This window comes from Chelonoidis abingdonii, chromosome 2 (assembly GCF_003597395.2).
Source record: "Chelonoidis abingdonii isolate Lonesome George chromosome 2, CheloAbing_2.0, whole genome shotgun sequence".
NCBI classification, from domain to species: Eukaryota; Metazoa; Chordata; order Testudines; family Testudinidae; genus Chelonoidis; species Chelonoidis abingdonii.
Genome location: NC_133770.1, coordinates 48490114 through 48508997, shown reverse-complemented (window position 1 = coordinate 48508997; position 18884 = coordinate 48490114). Strand labels below are relative to the sequence as shown.

General features: G+C 38.4%; 1 protein-coding gene across 1 annotated transcript in view; it reads right to left on the bottom strand.

The window, feature by feature from the left end:
- Window positions 1-18884, bottom strand: part of AKAP9 (A-kinase anchoring protein 9) — a 216736-nt gene that overhangs the window by 94555 nt on the left and 103297 nt on the right. The window contains exons 9-15 of the mRNA XM_075062343.1: window positions 17442-17655; window positions 12816-12895; window positions 8972-9110; window positions 7982-8079; window positions 5128-5239; window positions 4468-4666; window positions 3-99 (exon numbers count right to left, since the gene is read on the bottom strand). Of these exons, the coding sequence (XP_074918444.1) occupies window positions 3-99; window positions 4468-4666; window positions 5128-5239; window positions 7982-8079; window positions 8972-9110; window positions 12816-12895; window positions 17442-17655 (939 nt within the window). The remainder of the gene's footprint in view (window positions 1-2; window positions 100-4467; window positions 4667-5127; window positions 5240-7981; window positions 8080-8971; window positions 9111-12815; window positions 12896-17441; window positions 17656-18884) is intronic.

Genomic DNA, 18884 nt, shown 5'->3' with positions numbered 1-18884 from the left:
ACCTCCACTGCCGTATCTGTACTTTGTTGATAAAGACTTTCAGTTTGTGTCATTTTCTGCATGATGTCTTTAGAGTTTCCTTGTGACTCCGCAGATATACTAAAATGTAAAAGGAAGATGGGAAAAAGATTAATATTACAAGATATTAATTTCAGTTTCCCAATACCTTTAGCTAACTATATAAGAAAAAATTCAACTAGTGACAAAGGACACATATTTTACATGACACAAATTCTGTGGTACTCTTTTAATAGTAGAATGCAAAATGATGATGATTACTGTTTATTATTTGTATTGCAGTAATGCCCCAGTCAGTATCAGCCCCATTGAGAAAAATTCTGTGTAAACACAAAGCTAAACAGAGCCTCTGCCCAAAGACTTTACAGTCTAATTTGAAATAATAAATAAGTGAATGTGACAAACAAGAAGAGCAAAGGGAAGATGGAGGATAAAAGTAATGAAAATAAAAACTTTTAGTTATGCATATTAGTTACTACACAATTTGACAATTTAAGCTTAAACATAAAAGTTGGGATATTTGAAAAAGCCTAAGCGACTTAGGAACACAAGTCCTCTTGATCTCAGTGGGACCTATCGTCTTAAGTCATGGAGGCACTTTTTAAAATTCCACTCAAAATCAATAAAGTTTGGTGAAATGGGACCAGATGCACCTCCAAACATTCTGGTACTCTAGGAAAACCTAAATACGTCATTCTCACCTCCATTCTATGGTTTCTATCCATGCTGCTTAGTGGCCAGGGAAGCAAGTCACAAAATTTATCAACTACATACAGTAATCACACTTAAATGTCTACAAGTTTGAGAGATATTATCAGTTCTACTAGTATTCACCATTGCAAGTATAAGGACACTTTCACAAACTAACAGAATCTTTCAAAACAGAAGATATTTTTCAAAGTGTGACTCCTGTGTATATATTCAAAAGAATGAAATAGTCTATCCAATATTAAGAAAATGTTAAGGTTACAAAATGAAGTCTGAAAAAGTCTGGTTTAGCTCTAACTCCCAAGTTTATGGATTATGATACAGTCTTTAATTAGATGATCATATTAAACAGCGGTTCTCACACTGTGGATCAGGACCTCAAAGTGGTCCCAACCCCGTTTTAATGGGGTTGGCAGGGCTGGCATTAGAGTTGCTGGAGCCCAGGGTCAAAGACAAAGCCCTGGGCAGCAGAGCTCAGAGTTTGTCTTCAGCTCTGGGTGGAGGGATGCAGGTTACAGGCCCCTTGCTCAGGGCTGTAGCCCTTGGGCTTCCACTTTGGCCCTCTCTACCCAAGGTGGCAGGACTCAGGCAGGCTCAGGTTTCTGTCCCCTCCTCCAGGGGTCATGTAGTAATTTTTGTTGTCAGAAGGGGGTCGTGTGCAATTGAACTGCTGACATATAATATTTTCCATGGGACTTCTTAGTAATTTAGGGAACAATATGGACAGAGCATAGTGAATGAGGGAGCTATTTATTTGTTATCCATCTTGTTCAGTGTCCAATCCTCTGCTTCATTCAATGTACATCATCCTACCCCATATCATCCACTATCTACTCACTTTACAACCCTCCCTCCACAGAATACTCTTCCATTACCCAGCCACATGTCCTTTTTTCAACATCTACACTCCCCATCTTCAGTTATACAGACTCCCACCCTTACAGGCAAGTTGCCTTTTAAAACCTCATCGAGACTAGCAGCCTCTGCCAAGCTCCGACTGTTCCTATTGTTTTTTGACCACCAACATACAATTAAGCCAATGGTTAAGGTTTGACTAGTAGGGGGCAGGCTAAAGAAGAGGAGGTGCTGAGATGCTGGAGAAACCAGATGGGGCCAGACACCAGCTGGAAGACTGATCATAATGTTTTTGCTGCCCTTTTAATTGTTACACCTTAGTCAGATGCATGTTCTGCTTGTATTATATGCGTGGCTTGTTAACAGACAAGTCAAGCATTGAATGAATAAGGCAGCTAAGAAGTCTCTTGTTTCTTTCTATACTTAATTACCACAATGCTAGGCACCTTAAAGAGCTCTACATATTCTAACTGGGTTACGTTAAATCTCCCATTCTTGGCAGCAAGTTGATACAAGGAAGCTCAAAGCTCTGGCTATACTCTTCTTAGGAGAGATGTTACAAAAGACCAAAATTAGAACCAGGCTATAAAAATATTAAGATTTGTGGCTTTCACAAATCCTTCCTCTAATATTCCCTTTCTGCCATCATGAGACAAATCAGTGCCTTGCTAAAGAAGACAGAATGTGTAGGGTGAATGAAATAAGACGTTAAGTTTCTTTATTGCTAGGTTTATGATCTTTTGCCACATTTTAAATATATACAATTTTCAAGCTTACTTTTCCTCAACAGCATATTTTATGTAAAACCATGAATTCAGTAAGATAACTTTGAAATAGCAAGGAATCCAAAATACCTGATTAATTTTCTCAAAGTAGCAACAATTCATTATTTTAGCTACAAAAAAGTTACTGATTATTTCTAGGACTCTTATTAAAAATTTTATTTTGGTTTCTTTATAAAGAAGTCAGGTAATGAAAAAGTGCTATACTAGAATGCATGGTGCTCTTCAACCTTAGGATTCACCGAGTTCATCAATAAATATTAAAGAAATTACTCTAATTTTTAAATAGCATTGCACAGCTTTTCCATTAATTATTTACCAAGATGTGACCTGTGACCTGGATATGCAACCTGGTGAAAAGATCCTACCTGACTCCTAGCAAGGAAGGAATTAATTTTCTGCTTATCTCTTACACAGACTACAAGTGGAGTAACTAAGTAAGGATGCCACAGAGATTCCTGTGGCACCTTTAAGACTAACAGATGTATTGGGGGGATGGCACCTTTAAGACTAACAGTTGTAAGGATGGGGACTGACGACCCCACAGAAAGCTCTATAAAGCAGCTACCTGGTAATCATAGGTGAGACCTATGAGAAGGTGGAACTGCATATTTGGTTCCCAAAAGACTAAATTATACCCAAGTAAAGGTATTTTTCCAATTAAATTCTAGGTTTATGTGAAAACCTTTGGTTTCCTTCTAACTTGCATAAGGCTCCAAAATACAGGGGTGAATGAACAGGACAGTGCATCATCTAAAATGTTTATTCTAAAAAGAATGCATGCTCATGAGTATTTACTTATTGCTGAATATTTTCACTGCACAGAGAGTTAACTTGAATGAAACCAGCAGATTAACACGTATACAAAAAGAAGTCTAAAAAAGGATCAAGTGGTGACAAACTAAAATGCATCAGGAAATTAATTATAAAGACTGATAACTTGTCCAGGCCAGTACAGATATTGCAGTCTATAGATTTTAATAAAATCCACATTGAAAATACTTCAGATGTACCATTTTTTCAATGCTGAAAACTGACTAGGCTAGCAGGCCTTAAACAATCTCAAAAGCTCACTGGAAGTTCATGCCTAGATGTATGAGTATTTAGAAGACAGTGTGTTTGTTCTACAAAACAGACAGTAGCAGGGAGTTTAAAAACTAAGGTATTGGTCCTGCAAACATTAAGCCTGCGTGTAAATCCATGCACGTTCAGGGCCTAGTGTTTCCAATCAAGTAAGCATATATGACTGAGTACACACAAGGAGCAGATCAACTGGGTACACAGATACCATTTTTACTTGCATCCGACGAAGTGAGTATTCACACACAAAAGCTTATGCTCCAATATGTCTGTTAGCCTATAACGTGCCACAGGACTCTTTGTCTATTTTTACATAGTCACTTCTCAGGGTAGAAATGTATTTTAAGAAAGGGAAGGAAAGACATATACAATCTAGAAAAGTGTAACAACAAGAAAAAAATATGCTTTCTCCACTTTGCCAAAGCAGACATATCTAGCTTGAATGGCCCCCCGACAGAGATAGGAAGTGCTTTCGTTCAGACTGGCAGGGTTCTGAAGGGCAGTGGGGAAAGGGAGTGGCTGTGCCTTTTCACTTCCTATAGCTACCTGGGAGGTTTTCTCCCACCTTTCCTCTGCTACTTGGTAACAAGTACTGTACTAAATGTACCAAATATTTAATAATTTATATATTGAGTAACATGAAGTAATGAGTAAAATTTGCAAATGTTCAAGGGTAACTATCAAATCTATTGCAATGGTATAACATATAATAATTTGCAATGATATCTTAGAGAAATACTTGTAACATAGCAAATTCAGTATTCAATAATTTCTGAGTTACCAGATACTGCTCCCTCACTTAGTTCATACTGGTTATACCATTTCTTTGTAAAATACTTGATTTTTAAAAAAAAGTGACAAGTACAAAAATGTTCATATAATTTGGTGATTTCTTCATATTCTGATGTTAATAAAATATAAAGCTTTGCACCCATTAGCTTTTTGAAAACACTAATGTTTACATATGGTGTTCAGTACAAAATGGTAAACACTATAGAAAAGGAGGATAAAGATCCTGGGATACCTGAAATCTTTAGGGGATTCATTGACTTCCTGAAGTCTATTCTGTAAATGAATGATCTCTGTAGTATATCTCTCTTCAGTTTCTTTCAACTGCTGCTGGAAATAGGATCGGAGATGCTCAATTTCTTGAGCATGTTTTCCTTCAAATTGTGTTTTAAGGTTCTCCATCTCCTCCCAACGAGATGCTCTAACCATAAGATCTGCAAATGGGTAATTTGAAGGGAGAATATCAGTTAACAATTATGTTAATACACACAAAAAGTCTATTTGAAATAGTAAAACAATAACTAGCAATAACATCAAAGATCTCATAAAATGTTAATGAAGGTAATTATTTTTATTGTGATAGCAGAGCAATCCTATTTGCTATAAATAACAATCTTGCAAAAACAACACAAGAACTCTCCCTCTTCTATTAGAAGTAATATTAACAATCCCTTTAATTGCTGAAAACCAAAAAATATTACTGAACACAGTTCTAGGGCAGATCTGCTGAACTTCTAAACAAAATTCCAGAGATTTAAAAGAACAAAAAGCACATAAATCAGACGAGAGAATCCTCAGTATTTAAGGTGTTTAACCTTGTCTTATCAATAAATTTAGATTTAAAGCATTTTTATGGCTATAGACATTACAAATAATTGCATATGTATCTCTTTACCAATAAGGTCCTGTGACGGGGTCTGAAAGCCTTCTGTCTTCATTTGCAGACAGCTGCTTTCCTCTTCTTTTCTATGCTCCAGTTCAACATATGATGTCTGTTGCTCTTCAGCCTAGGAAAAGTACAGTAAAAACAAATGACAATAATTTAAATAATATTTAAATCAAGAATAGAAACTGTAACTGTCCTGAAAGCATAACACAAGTGCTAATACTTTACTTGCACCCAATCTACCATTTATATAAAATTCATACACATACCCACGTTATGCATATTTTACAACCTTTTTCTAAACGTAACCGCAAAATATATCACATTTAATCTTTTAATATATAGCAATGCAGGAAACTGTCTGTACTATTATCAAATTTTCTACTGATGGCACATCACTAAGAAAAATGATCATTTCATCAAAATCATCTTGCTCACAACAAGTGTGTTGTGAGCAAGACACAAGAAGTCATTCTTCTGCTCTACTCTGAGCTGGTTAGGCCTCAACTGGAGTATTGTGTCCAGTTCTGGGCACTGCATTTCAAGAAAGATGTGGAGAAATTGGAGAGGGTCCAGAGAAGAGCAACAAGAATGATTAAAGGTCTTGAGAACATGACCTATGAAGGAAGGCTGAAAGAATTGGTGTTTAGTTTGGAAAAAGAGAAAGACTGAGAGGGACAGTGATAGCAGTTTTCAGGTATCTAAAAGGTGTCATATGGAGGAGTAGAAAAACTTGTTGTCACCTAGCTCTAATGAATTAAAACAAGAAGCATGGGCTTAAACTGCAGCCAAGGGAGGTTTACATTGCACATTAGGAAAAAGTTTCTAGCTGTCAGGGTGGTTAGATCAGCTGGAAATTAAGATTGGCAATAGTGGAGGTGTGGAATCTCATCTCTGGAGATTATGTTTTAAGGGAGGGTAGATTAAATGGGTCTATCAGGGATGGTCTAGACAGTGTTTGGTCCTGCCATGAGGGCAGGGGACTGGACTCGATGACCTCTCAAGGTCCCTTCTAGTCCTAGAATCTATGAATTTGTATCACAGAATACTGTGCTATTTACCCAAAGACTGTCTTAAGTTCTACAGTATCCAGTATATCAAGATATGGAGGGCAGGCAAACTGAAAAGATGATTAATTTGGTCTTATGGTAATAGATGGAGTATTGCTGGTTATACATTCAACCCATTTTGTTAACACATCCACCAAGTGGAATTCATAGTGACTGTTATAAATGCTGCATGTCTCTCCCTCCTGCTTTTCAATAAAAGCTAAGTCGTGCATGCGAAAAAAACCTGAGAAAGCTCATGCTCTGTTTACCTATAAAATATTAGCATATATAAGGTGCAGATAACAGGAATTCAAGTTAGCTTAAGGAAGAAGAAATACTTTACTACTGGTCAGATTACGCACAGACAATTCTTTTTACACTTATTTTTAAAAATATCTCTCTTTGAGGTTATTTGAAGTTTTTCTCTCAGAATTTAAAAATCGTTATTTAAGGCTACCAATTTTTTCATAGGCAACAGTATAGGAAACTTATTTTCAAAGCATTTTGATTTTTTTCATTTCTATTTAGATTTAGCTGGTTAATCTTATTTCATAATACGTTTTGCAACCTATGTCCTAAATAAATCAGGCCAATGCACAGGATATTTGATGGGTCATTCTTTAAAAAAGATTATCCATGTAATCTTATATTATATAATTGCTCGATTTTATACATCTACCTGTGCCTCTGATCAAAATTGGACGTGTTGAGCCTGGTGCCAGGGGAAGATGCAGCTTGGAAAGCCCAAGGAGAGGTACCTCAAGCCTCTGAGCTTCCTTCTCTGGCTGCAGCCTTTCAAAACTGCCTTTCTCTTATTGGCAACTGCAGGTTACTGCCCAGTTTTGGCCATCTGCTGAGGGGCTGTTAGTAAGCAGGATCTACTGTATATACTAAAAATGGCTGAGCTATAAACCATGACTGAATTATATTTATTTTCCGCAAATTTCTCAGGATCAGACTTGACAAAGTACTTGTTTTAGGAAACATATGCATGACATTAATTACAAACTCTGACAAAACTACTTTCCTCAGGAAGGACAGTTAGTACATAAATTCCAAGAAAATGTAAAAAATAGCACAAAACCTGACATTTTGTGGCTCCGTATTAAGCAGCAGGACAAGATTAAAAATGGGAATATTTGAAGATGAGCCCACCTCCATCAGTACTACTTTGCTTTTGGTAGCTTTCTTGGTTTGGACGTATTAGAATGGAAGAACAATGAATTCTGAAGCAAGTTTACCAAGGAATGGCTGTACATGGTTTATGATTACGGGGGCAGCAAAAGCTTTGATGGTGAGATTAAAATTGCTAGTGATGGACATAAACTGAACATTCAGCCAGGCCACCTTAAGGACCAAGCCAAAGAATAATTCAGGTGGCACTCGATCTGCAAGGAGGCCAGGTCCATTGGGATATGCCAAGATGATGATAAAAATATCTTGTAAAATCATCTTGAAATATTATAAGAATGTTAGTGCAACTTTTTTCACCAAGAATACCAACTGAGTTTTATATGACATAAAATACCACATTTAAGAGGGTTTTCCATTTAGTTTTGAAAAGTTAATTTCCCCTTCTTAGACCCAGGTACATTACACAGTCATTAAATGGTCTTTATATAATTCTGCAAAAACTTGCACGTGCTTCATTTTATGCTTGAAATAAATGGGCCAAGTGACATTTATATGCACAAATTTAAATATGGGCGTGTTTGCAGGATTGGGATTTAATAAACAAGAAACAGATGGAATCCACAACCAGCATCTGGTTCGCATATCCACTTTATAATCGTATGGAATTGTAAATAGTCTACCTTTTTACAGTCGCTCATAAACTGTGTATGAAGTGCCATCAGCCTGTTGTATTCTTCCATTATCTTGCTCAGAATAATTTGCATACTTTCTTGCAAGGCTAAATTACAAAGAAAGCAGATGACATTTTCATCAAATTCAGTTACTGCATCATTATGCATTGTATTTTTAATTAATCAACTTGCTCACAAATTCTTAACTGAAGAGGATTATCATCATTACTGTTATATTATTCCATTATTGTAAGTGGGAGAGGGGCTGTACAAATTTTTATGTACTTAGTATGCATGTGTTTGTTTATAATTTTGGTAGGACTGCTTAGCTTCTCTTGTTGTAGGAGCAGAAAAATCAATCTCCTCACATTATCTATGTTAAAGTTCCACTACAATAAGCCCAGGATAGGACAGCACTCACAAAATAAGAGTGATACAGAATATTGAGCCTTAGATGGACAGAATATTGAGACTTCTTGAATGCTGATTAGTTGGTGATGTAAATAAGCAACTGAATCCTATGCAGAAATAAAAGGGGTGTATAAAAATTGTTGAGCAGACATATTAATACTGATTTCAGATCAGTGATCTCCAAATTGTGGAGCACGCCCCCCAGGGGAGCATGGAGGAATGTCTGTGGCAGCACAGTGGGTCCTGGGCCAGCCCCCACAGTGGGGCGGGGAGGGAGTGCCACCCTGCCCCTCTCTGCCCTCAGCTCCTGCTCCAGCCCCATCCCCAGCTGCAGTTGTGGCCCCGGTTCTGCTTCCGACTCAGCCACTGGACCTATCTCCCCTCTCAGCTCTGGGAAAACTCCGTCCCTGGCCACTGGTCCAGCTGCAACTCCACTTCCGGCCAGAGGGGCATGGACATATTCCATTACTGGTTACAGGGGGTGCGAGAGGAAAAGTTTGGACACCACTGCCTTAGATTATTAATTATAAATACCAGTATATTAATATAGTGTTGCCAGCAATATCTAAGAGTTACTATATGTGTTACCTTGAGCCTGAATTCTGTGCGTTGGTAATTCTATGTCAGGTTCCTTTCTCTCAAAAGTAGGAACATGGAAAATGTCTTGTTCTCCAGGACTAATTATGACAGGACTTGAGTGTTGTTCACTCTGAACATTGTAGAGAAGCTATAGGACAAACAAACAAAAAATATCGAAAATAAATAAATTTAGTTTAGACTACAGCAGATTATTTATGACTATATTAAAGACAACAGGCAGAGGAAACAAAATAGAAAAATAACATCCATAAAGCAGTATCTTTGGGGTAGTAACTTCTGTGGAAATAGTTGTATGCGCCTGTTTGCAAAGTTTTTAGATGATAAAATAACACTTAATATTTTGCATTTAAAAAAACAGTGGGAAGTGGAGAGAGGGTAGTTCAGAAAAAAAAATACTGCTTTAGTATTGAAACTGACACTGTCATGTCTTTCAGGTCTTGGCAAATTAACCCTACCCTGTTCTGGCTCACAGGTCAATGCATATTGCACCATACCTTCACTTTGACTTCCTGCTCCTTTGCTGGTGAGAGGTATCCTGTATTGTAGAATACAATCTATGAGAATGCTATAAAAGTGTTTCTAAGATTTCTGAAGAAGTCATTATCCAATCTAGTCTCAAGAATACATCAGACTAGCACAAACAAAGGGGATGGCATGAAATGCATGTAAAACACAAATGAAAAGGATGCCTCAAGTTTATTGGTGCTAGATTGTCCAGGAAGAACGGCATTTGAACAATGAGTTGGCTGAAGGAAAGAAAAAAGATTTATCCATATAGCATCTGAAAGCATTGCTACATTGAAAAAAATGACTACAGAAACAGCAGTGCAGGGTTCCTTGTTTATTGACTCAATGTTTTCTAAAATAAATATGCTTAACTTACAAATAGAAGGATAGCTTCTCTAACTGCCAGCCATACACATTCAACCTGGAAACTTAATGTGAAGCTGTGTTCTTTTTGGCTTTAACACCACTAATACTAAAGCATCTGCAGTTGGAATTTAGTTAACAGTTCCCTTGATGGTGTGTGTAAGTCATAATGAAATCCACTTCAATCTCTCCCTATATTTGCCCCCCAGTACTAGTATACCATGAATACAACTCAATAAAAACTTGTTTAGTCAGGGAAGTAACTCTAACTTCATATGGAGAGGAGTTTCTTGTACTAAGAAGTGTCATTATCTCTTGTTTTGACCATAAATCACTTGAATATCCTGTACATAATTATTTCAAATGTATAGCAGTGCCCACAGTTTTAATAAGTACTCCCAAAAGAGAAAGAAGACACAATCTCTGTTCAGAGGAGATTAGACATTATGTAAGGAGGTGGTCACAGGACAGAAGGTAGGAGTAAAGAGAGGGGGAATACAATGGTAATATATATGCAATTATGTGATTACTCTGCTATAGCTAGCATATGGACTCATAAAGTAAAGAAGGCAGGACTTTGGGTTTTTTTCTTATATTCAAAGTAAATATCTGGCTTGGCCAGTTTCATGTAAATTGCCCAGTTTTGGATGGCAGAAGATAATGTACATACATCTTTGAATTTTTTTAATATCAAGTTTGGTGATAAAGATAACTGTGTTGACACAGCAAACTTCTGAAAGGCATCTGACCCAGTCTGCGTGACATTCTGATAAAAAAATTAGCACTGACAAAAATCAATGCTGCCTATATTAAATAGATTAAAAACTGCTTAACTGACAAATAACAGAAAAGTAACTGTAAATGGGGAAATCATGATCTTGGGTGTGTCTATAGTGGGGTCTTGCAGAAATCTGTTCTTAGCCCAATGCTAGTCAACATCTTTAGATATGATATGAAAGGAAATACACATCATTCCTGATAAAATTTGCAGATGACATAAAAATTGGTGAAATGGTAAATAATGCTGGGAATAGGTCAGTCACAGAGGCTGACCTGCATTTCTTGGTCAGGCAAGCTCATCTGAACATGTGTTTTAACACAGCCAAATGCAAGGTCATACATTTTGGAACAAAGAATGTGGGTCATATTTCTAAGATGGGGGACTATATCCTGGGATACAGTAACTCTATAAAAGAGACAGGAGTCATGGTTGATAATCCTCTGAACAGAGACTCCCAGTGTGATGCTCTAGCTACTATACCTACAGTTTTTGGACGGATAAGCAGTGGACTACCAAGAAAAAGAAGGAAGGTGGTATTACCTAGGGATATAGCATTAGTAAGACCATTACTGGAATACTGTGGAAAGATTTCAGCAGAGTTACGAGAATGACCTGAATTATGGAAAACATGCCTTATAGTGAAAGACTAAAGAATCTCAATGTATTTAGGTTATGTAAGAGAATGTTAAGAGGTGATTTAGCACCTATTTAGGGAAGAGATTTCTGATAACAGAAGACTCACTAATCTCGCAGAAAAAAAGCAAAACAGTTAACCATTGGAACAATATACCAGGGGACAAGGTGGATGCTCCATCACAAAGTCTTCAAATCAAGACTAAAAGATATGCTATAACTCAAAGAGAAGATATGGTCTTGATGCAGAAATTACTGGGTAAAGTACTTGTCGGAGTCCTAAAGCCTATGCTCAAACATGGCGTCTGTTTGGCCGATTGTCGGTCAAAAGGTCACATTGGTACCGTGTGCAACACTGTAGTGCGGTGTGCTACATTATAGTGCTGTGTGCATTTTCCCGCTCTTTTCCCTGGTCACCTAAGGGTCAGGCTAGTGCCATGTGTATAGGGCTAGTGTGCCGTGTGTAGATCCTGTTTATGTGAAGGGCACCAACTCGGAACCTGGAAGGCGAAGGAGCTAGGGACCAATCAGACACTGACACGAGTAAGAGAGCCTTTGAATAAAACTATGTCTTGTGCCAAAATCTGCAGGAGTATCCACGGGTTAGCTGAAAGGCCTGATCACGCTTTCAGCCAGGGTCTCCTCCGGATTTAGCTGGCTCGGGTCATGTCGATTCGCTTTCTTTTTTGGATTATTTTCCTGCCAATTCGTCATGCCCTTGGTGTCTGTACTGCTGGTCAGCTGTGCCTGGAGTGTGCTGTAAATACTCTGTTTGTTTAGCCTCTTTCCTTTTTCCCTCCCTTACTTAATACCAAGCTGTGTATATAGTATATGAGAGTTGAATTGTTGTATTGATTGCTATTGTGGTTAATTGTTGTATTTTACAATATTCAGTTAATGTGCACACAGTTTACTTAGTTTTGTGTATCTGTTCTGGATTTTAGTAAGCAGTTGATTATAGACTGCTTAGTTTCTTGTTGTTGGATGTAAATAGACTGTTTCAAGTTGTGTGTATATTCTTGTTCTGATAGTACTGTTAGTTGGTAAAAGTGCTCCTCCCCAGCCCAAGTTGCAACTTATTCTCCATTAATAAACCACCACTTGGTTTTGAACTGCGATCTGTTTTCATTTTGATTTTCCTCTCTCAATCAAATCCTTACTCGAACCTGCATTGGTCTCGGACAGTACTTTGGCCTGTGTTTTGCAGGAAGCTAGACTAGTTAATCATAATGGTCCCTTCTGGCATTAAAATCTATGAATCTATGATTTTTGGCCATTTGCAGAGGTTTACAGAAAGGCGGCAAGATTTCAGAAACATTATATACACAACATTGTGGTGAAAAATACAGGAGTTGAGGAAATACATGAAGGAAAGAAAAATGTTTGGTTTCTCAGTCTCAAACTGAAAGATTACTGGGAGAGGAAAAAGCTCTGATGAAAGTTTGTTGGGGTGGTGAGAAGAACTAAGAAGAAATAATTCTATCAATATGTAAACAGTTCTTGATTTTCAGAACTCCTGTGTAAAAAAGTTTCTTTGACAAGTCTTACCTGTGTGAGCCTAAAGCATTCCTCAGACACTGCCTTGCTTAGCTTTTCTATAAGCATCCCTGTAGATTTGCCTTCGTCATCTATTAATACAGATTATTAATATTATTAACTTATTTATTGTAGTATGCATTAGATGCCACATACTTTTCAAACAGACAAGAAGGTTCACAATGTGGACAGACAGACAGACAGACAGAAACTGGGGGAATGGGAAAGGAGATGTTGCTTACCTTGTAGAATAATTGCAGTTTTTCTAAATATTTGACCCTAGGTGGTCCACTTTTGGTAGCAGTTCCTGTTTGGTCCACACATGCGCCCTAGCTAACCTTGTGCCCCTTACTAAGGGCAGCGTCAGATGAACTACCCTCAGTTCCCTCTGTATTACAAAGTCTAATGGAAACAAGACTCCAAAAAAGAAGGGAAGGGGGGCAGGTAGCGTAGCACCGACAAGACTAAAATCTCAAAGGACTCTAATTACTGTACAAGTATCCTCTCCTTCTTTGAGTAATTTCCCTATGGGTGTACCACTTCAAGTGACTCCTGAGCTGCATTCCTTAAAGGAGATGGGTACTGAGGAACCCAGTCTGAGGCTGTCGTAGAACTGCAGTACCAAAGGCGGTGTCTGCCCTAGAGGTATGTATTAGGGCATAGTTTATAGAAAGTGAGCACAAAAGACCATGTGGCAGCTTTGCAGATTTCTGCAATGCGTATTGTTAGGAGTAAGACAATGGAAGTAGATTCCAATTTGGTGGAATGGGCATGGGGGGAGCTGAACCTTAGCAGTCTCTTAACAAGCAAGTGTCCAGCTGAAAACCCACTTGAATAGTCTCTGGGTCAAAATGGGAGCCTCTTTAATTCTGTCCACATAAGAGACAAATTGTCTTGGGGAGACTCTAAAGTAGCAGTTTTCAAACTATTGGGCACCTACCTTCAGTGGGATGCGAGATGTGTACCTTAAAAAAAAAAAAAAAAAAAGAGTTCTGGCTGTCAGCCCCAGGTGGCCAGGGCTTGTGCAGAAGAAGAGACAGGACTTCTTGCTCCTGCAGATGTTCGTGAGATTTCTCTGAAAAAGGACAGGGAAGGAGCAGATGCATAGACATGAGTCCAATGTTATTACCACCAAAACCATCTGTTGCAAGTAATCTGCTCCCATGAAGTACAAAAATAGGAGAGATCATCTCCAAAAGGAGGAGGGTAGGTGGGAGGCAGGATGATGCAACTGTAAATCCAGATAACGGGATTGTTCATGGCCCTCGATGAAGATACAGTATCAGAATGAATCCTTGGTTGAGGAAGATGACTGTGCTGCAACAGTCATAATGGCTGATGTTTTTCCCTTCTGGAACCTAAGTTTTTCCTGGAAGGTTCTGAAGATCTATGGTAAGCCGAAAAATGAGATCTTTGATCTGTCTGTGACCTGTTGAATCTCGTTTTATTTGCAAGTGTATAAATCCTTAGTGAGTGGAGATTAGCTCTTAAATTCTTTAGGGAATGCAAGGACTCATCCATTGATTCACTGGATAGCCTAGAGGTTCCTGATGATTATAGCCAGGACGCATGTCACATGATAACTGCTGTAGAGATGGAGTAGGCTGCTGTTAACAGCCGCATCAAGAGAAGCCTGAAAAGAAGTTCTTGCCAGGAGCTGACCTTCAGCACTGGTGGCCTGAATTGCTCTTAGTGTTCCTAAGGCAAATATTCAATAAAATCGTCAAACTTTGAATAATTTATGTGGTTGTATGTTGCAACAAGCAACTGTAGTTGGTAATCCTGAATTGCTGGGGGTAGATGAAAATACTTATAATCCAAGAGGTCCAACAATTTTTGTTCTTTGTCATGCAGGATGGTTTTGTCTATTATGCTCGTTCACTGCATCCACCACAAAGGAGATGGGTACCACATGTGTGAACAGAAATTCTGAGCCGCTAGCAGGGACACAATTCTTTTTATCTGTCCTCTTACAAGTTGGAGATATTGTGACCAGGCTTTGTGAAATCATCTTGGCCAACTGAAGTGAAGTCTTATTTATGGGCACAGCTACCTGGATGGAGGAAGCAGTATGTAGGATGTCCAAGAGTCTATGCTGGATCTCCTGTAGTCTTTCTGAGGGGATTTGAAGAGTGTCAGCATGAGGTCTTGAAACTGATTAGAGTAATTCACATGTGATCAGAGGCAGGGGACATGATTGCCTCATCAGGAGAGGAGAAAGAGATATTTATTTGACCATCAGCAATGTTCTCATGCTCCTCAAAGGATTCCTCCCGCAGTAGAGAATGAGGTAAAGGAATGGGAGGGACAGGAAATGGTTACTTTTGATGTTCAGCATGTGGGTAGCTGGATGCTCTGGAAAAGTACTGTTGAAAAGCAGCCCAGGGATTCCAGTATGGTCACTGAGGGGGGCAAGAAGAAAAGGCAAAAGATACCCAAGATAGGTCATACCAAGAAATACGTGAGATACTCGAGGCTGTTTGTGTCTTGGGATCTCCTCCGAACGGACTTCAGGGTCTAGGTTGGTAGTCAAATAAGCCTTGGACAGAGATATGAGAGTCAAAGCTGCTTTCGTTTCCATAATGAATGGGAAATGCAGACAATAGAGTAAACTGCAGGTTGTCCATCCATTCCAGTGGGTACCAGGGAAGCAGTCGGTACTGGAGAGGAGTGAAGTACCATGATAGGTGAGACTGTGGTACCCAGAGTCTTCTTGGGTCTGTAAGCAAGGGGGATTCAGGTTCATTGGATACAAACAGGTCCCTACAAAAGCTATATTCCTGCAGTACTGGGTGAATTTGTGTGGAAACTTGGCAGGGCTTGCCAGCAGAATACAGTGGTACTGAGGATGATGCAGGGCGCAAGGATAACTGTCAACCAGACTGTACTGTCGATTTGGATACGGTACACAGTGAGGAAGAAGTGGAGGCCATAGACATTACTGTCCTCCTAGCTGTAGAATCTTTAGAGAATCTAGCATCTTGACTTTGCTTGGATGGTAGTGGGGCAGGCTTTAACAGTGATCGATGAGTACTGTAGGGCTTAGAAATACCCAAATCGTTCCACATGGAGGGACCTTTGGTACCAGAAATGCTTGGAGTCTTAGCAGTACCCTTGCTTGGGACACAAGATCTCCGACATGACAAGGCTCTTAGCACCAACTTATTTCTGAGATTTAGAGCTCCTCTTGCTAGATGCCTTGGTGCTTTCTTCCCCCCAGTCTCTTCTGTGAAGGTCTTATGGGTCATCAAGCTGCAGAGGTCGCTGGAAGACTGGTGTACCAGGGCAGGTGGTATCCAGCCCTGGGTCTGAGCAGGTCAGAGGAAGTGCTCCATCATGAGGAGCCCCAGCTTTATTTCCCTGTTCTCTATATATTTACCTTTGACCCCTGAGCAAATCTCATATTCAGAAGGAATGTGAGTGTCTAGAACAAGGGTGACCATCACTAACTGGAAAGGGTCCCAACAAGTGACACAATGTTTAAATCCAAGGGAACCAGGCATAACCTGAGGATTTAAAATTCCCTCAAAGAAGGAGAACCTCTGAGGAGAGAAACTCTTGAGGAGGCGTAAGTGAAAGATGCCAAAATAAAACACTGAACTAAACTAGTAAAACTAAATACTATGTTAAAACTAAACTAAATTATTCCAAAGGGTAAGTTAGATAGAAGTAACTTCACTAGACACTTTATCTCAGGCCATTGCGGCTGAGAAGGAACTGAGGGCAGTTCATCAACAATGCCCTATATATCCTTGGTATGGGGCATGAGGATAGCAAGTGTGGATGTGTGAACCGAACAGACACTGCTACCACAAGTCTCCAAAGGTGCATGGGGCACATGCTCACCTGAAAAGGATCACCCATAGGGACATTACTCAAAGAAGATCATATACTTTTTTCTTAATATACATGTCAACTAGATTTAGTCAGCATGACAAAAATGGGTCCTTAAGAGGGACTTAAATATGGCATGGTATGTCAATAAGTTCAGGAAGTTGATACCATATAGGTGGAAACATGTCAGAAGGCAGAGAAGTGATTGACAAATGAGCAGTCAATGGAGGAGCCATGGGGGCGATAGCAATGAAGTGAGACACACTCAGATAAGAAGGGAGGGGCAGAGTTATGCAGAGCTTTGAAGGTGGTGATAAACAAGCTTGAATAGTGGATAAGGAGCCAGTGGAGGGATTCAAGGAGGGGAATGACATAATCAAGACAAAAGACAAAGAAGGTATTATGTTACTACATTTAACTAGTATGATTTCAATACAGAACACAAACCTAAACATTTTTTTAATGTAACCCTCTAAAATGATTGCCCTAAGACAAATAGCAAAAAATAAATTGAATACAATTATCTATTAATAAATATAATCATAATAAAAGTGATAGCTTACATAAGGTTTTTCAAAATTATGTTGAATAATACACAGTGTGTACTACCTAATGGGCTTCTTGTAACTTTACAATAATTTGAGTTAAAACATTTAAATATAAAAAAGGAAATATTAGATAGAAGAAACTATTTTGTTAGACAACTGAAGAAAATTTTTTCTCCAACTTTACTGGTCACATGCTTTCTTTTAAAGAAATATTTTTTCACAGAGAACTTCTCTCCTATCATTTTCAACAAAATACCTGCTTGTTGACCTTTCAAGGTCTGGAGCTCCAGTTGATGCATTTTCTTAAGCTCATTCATCTCTTGTGTATAACTGCAGATGAGCTCCTCTTTAAGGCTGCAGAGTGCATTCTCTTTTTCAGCTTTCAAGTACTCACGGACCTGGTCTACATGAGCTGAATAAACCAGAGAGAGACAAATGCGCTGGGCCTCCATCTGTAGCCGTAAATCAGCCTTTGAATGGAAATACACATATCGCAAAGAGTTAAAAATAAGCGAGCAAGAAAGTCCAAATTTTCTGTATTTCATTACAAGCTGCTAATTTTATACAATAATAATTTTAAACATGTCCACCCAACACCTAAACATAATATTAACATTGAAACATTTGTTAACTATTATCTAGTTTTTATTTGCAGTCATAAACCAAATCTGTACAATAATTAAGAGATTTCCTAAATTCAAAATATATCTGCACATTTTTGCTCTAGTGATTCAGTAACGTAAAGCATACTTACAAATCACCTTTTCCTTTGAAAATCACTATTACTTAGTGAACTGATATGAAATTCAACGGGCATGTGCCAGAGACTACGATGGTGGCATGACAGTTTTCAAGAAAATTTTCAGAGGAATGACAAGTCAGGTAGGTAGTCTGGAGAGAAGCCTGACTTGGAATAGAAACACAGTCCTAAATTTATTCAGTGAGTAGATTAAAGGGCTGAGTTCTTAGTTTAAAAGCACAGCTGTCCCTTCACAAAGGAAGTGAATACCACATCACGCTGTGTGCTTGACTGGAAAGGCAAGAAATAGCATCAATTCTCAAGCCAGTGAGATAGTCAGGGACCTGTATCATTTACATATTAAATTATATTTTGTAAATTTGCATACTCTGGTAATTTTTCTTGTTATTTCAAACCTCATTTTATTTCTCGTCTCTATTTTTCTACATTAGCACACAGTGTACTGAATTTAGCACTGGACTCTATGGCCCAGATCTTTGGCTAAGGCTAAGAAGCATACATCACAACTGAGGAAGGACAAGCGAAAAGTTAGCCTGATATCCACTTTGGTAATAATAGTCATGTGGACTCTTAACAGTAAACTATTTTAAAACTGTCAAGAAATACATATGATAACCTAAAAAAACCTGGTCAAGGACAAAGTCTAAGGTATTGGTGCCTATGAAAAACCTAACTTTTGCTACAATATTTATTGAATCACTGCGTGTAGATTTAAGGCCAGATTTTTGATGCCTGTCTCTGTTTAAATATTAGTAAAATATCTAACTATCTGTTTGCACCAAGCAAGCAGATATAATACTATTTGTATTTGTACCTGCAATTCAGCATGGATATAAAAATGTAGGCATAATTGAACCTCCAAAAATGGAGGTTAGGTGGACGCCCAACTGGCTTTTAAGATCTTCTGATATTAAAATATAATATTAAATATAAAAATAT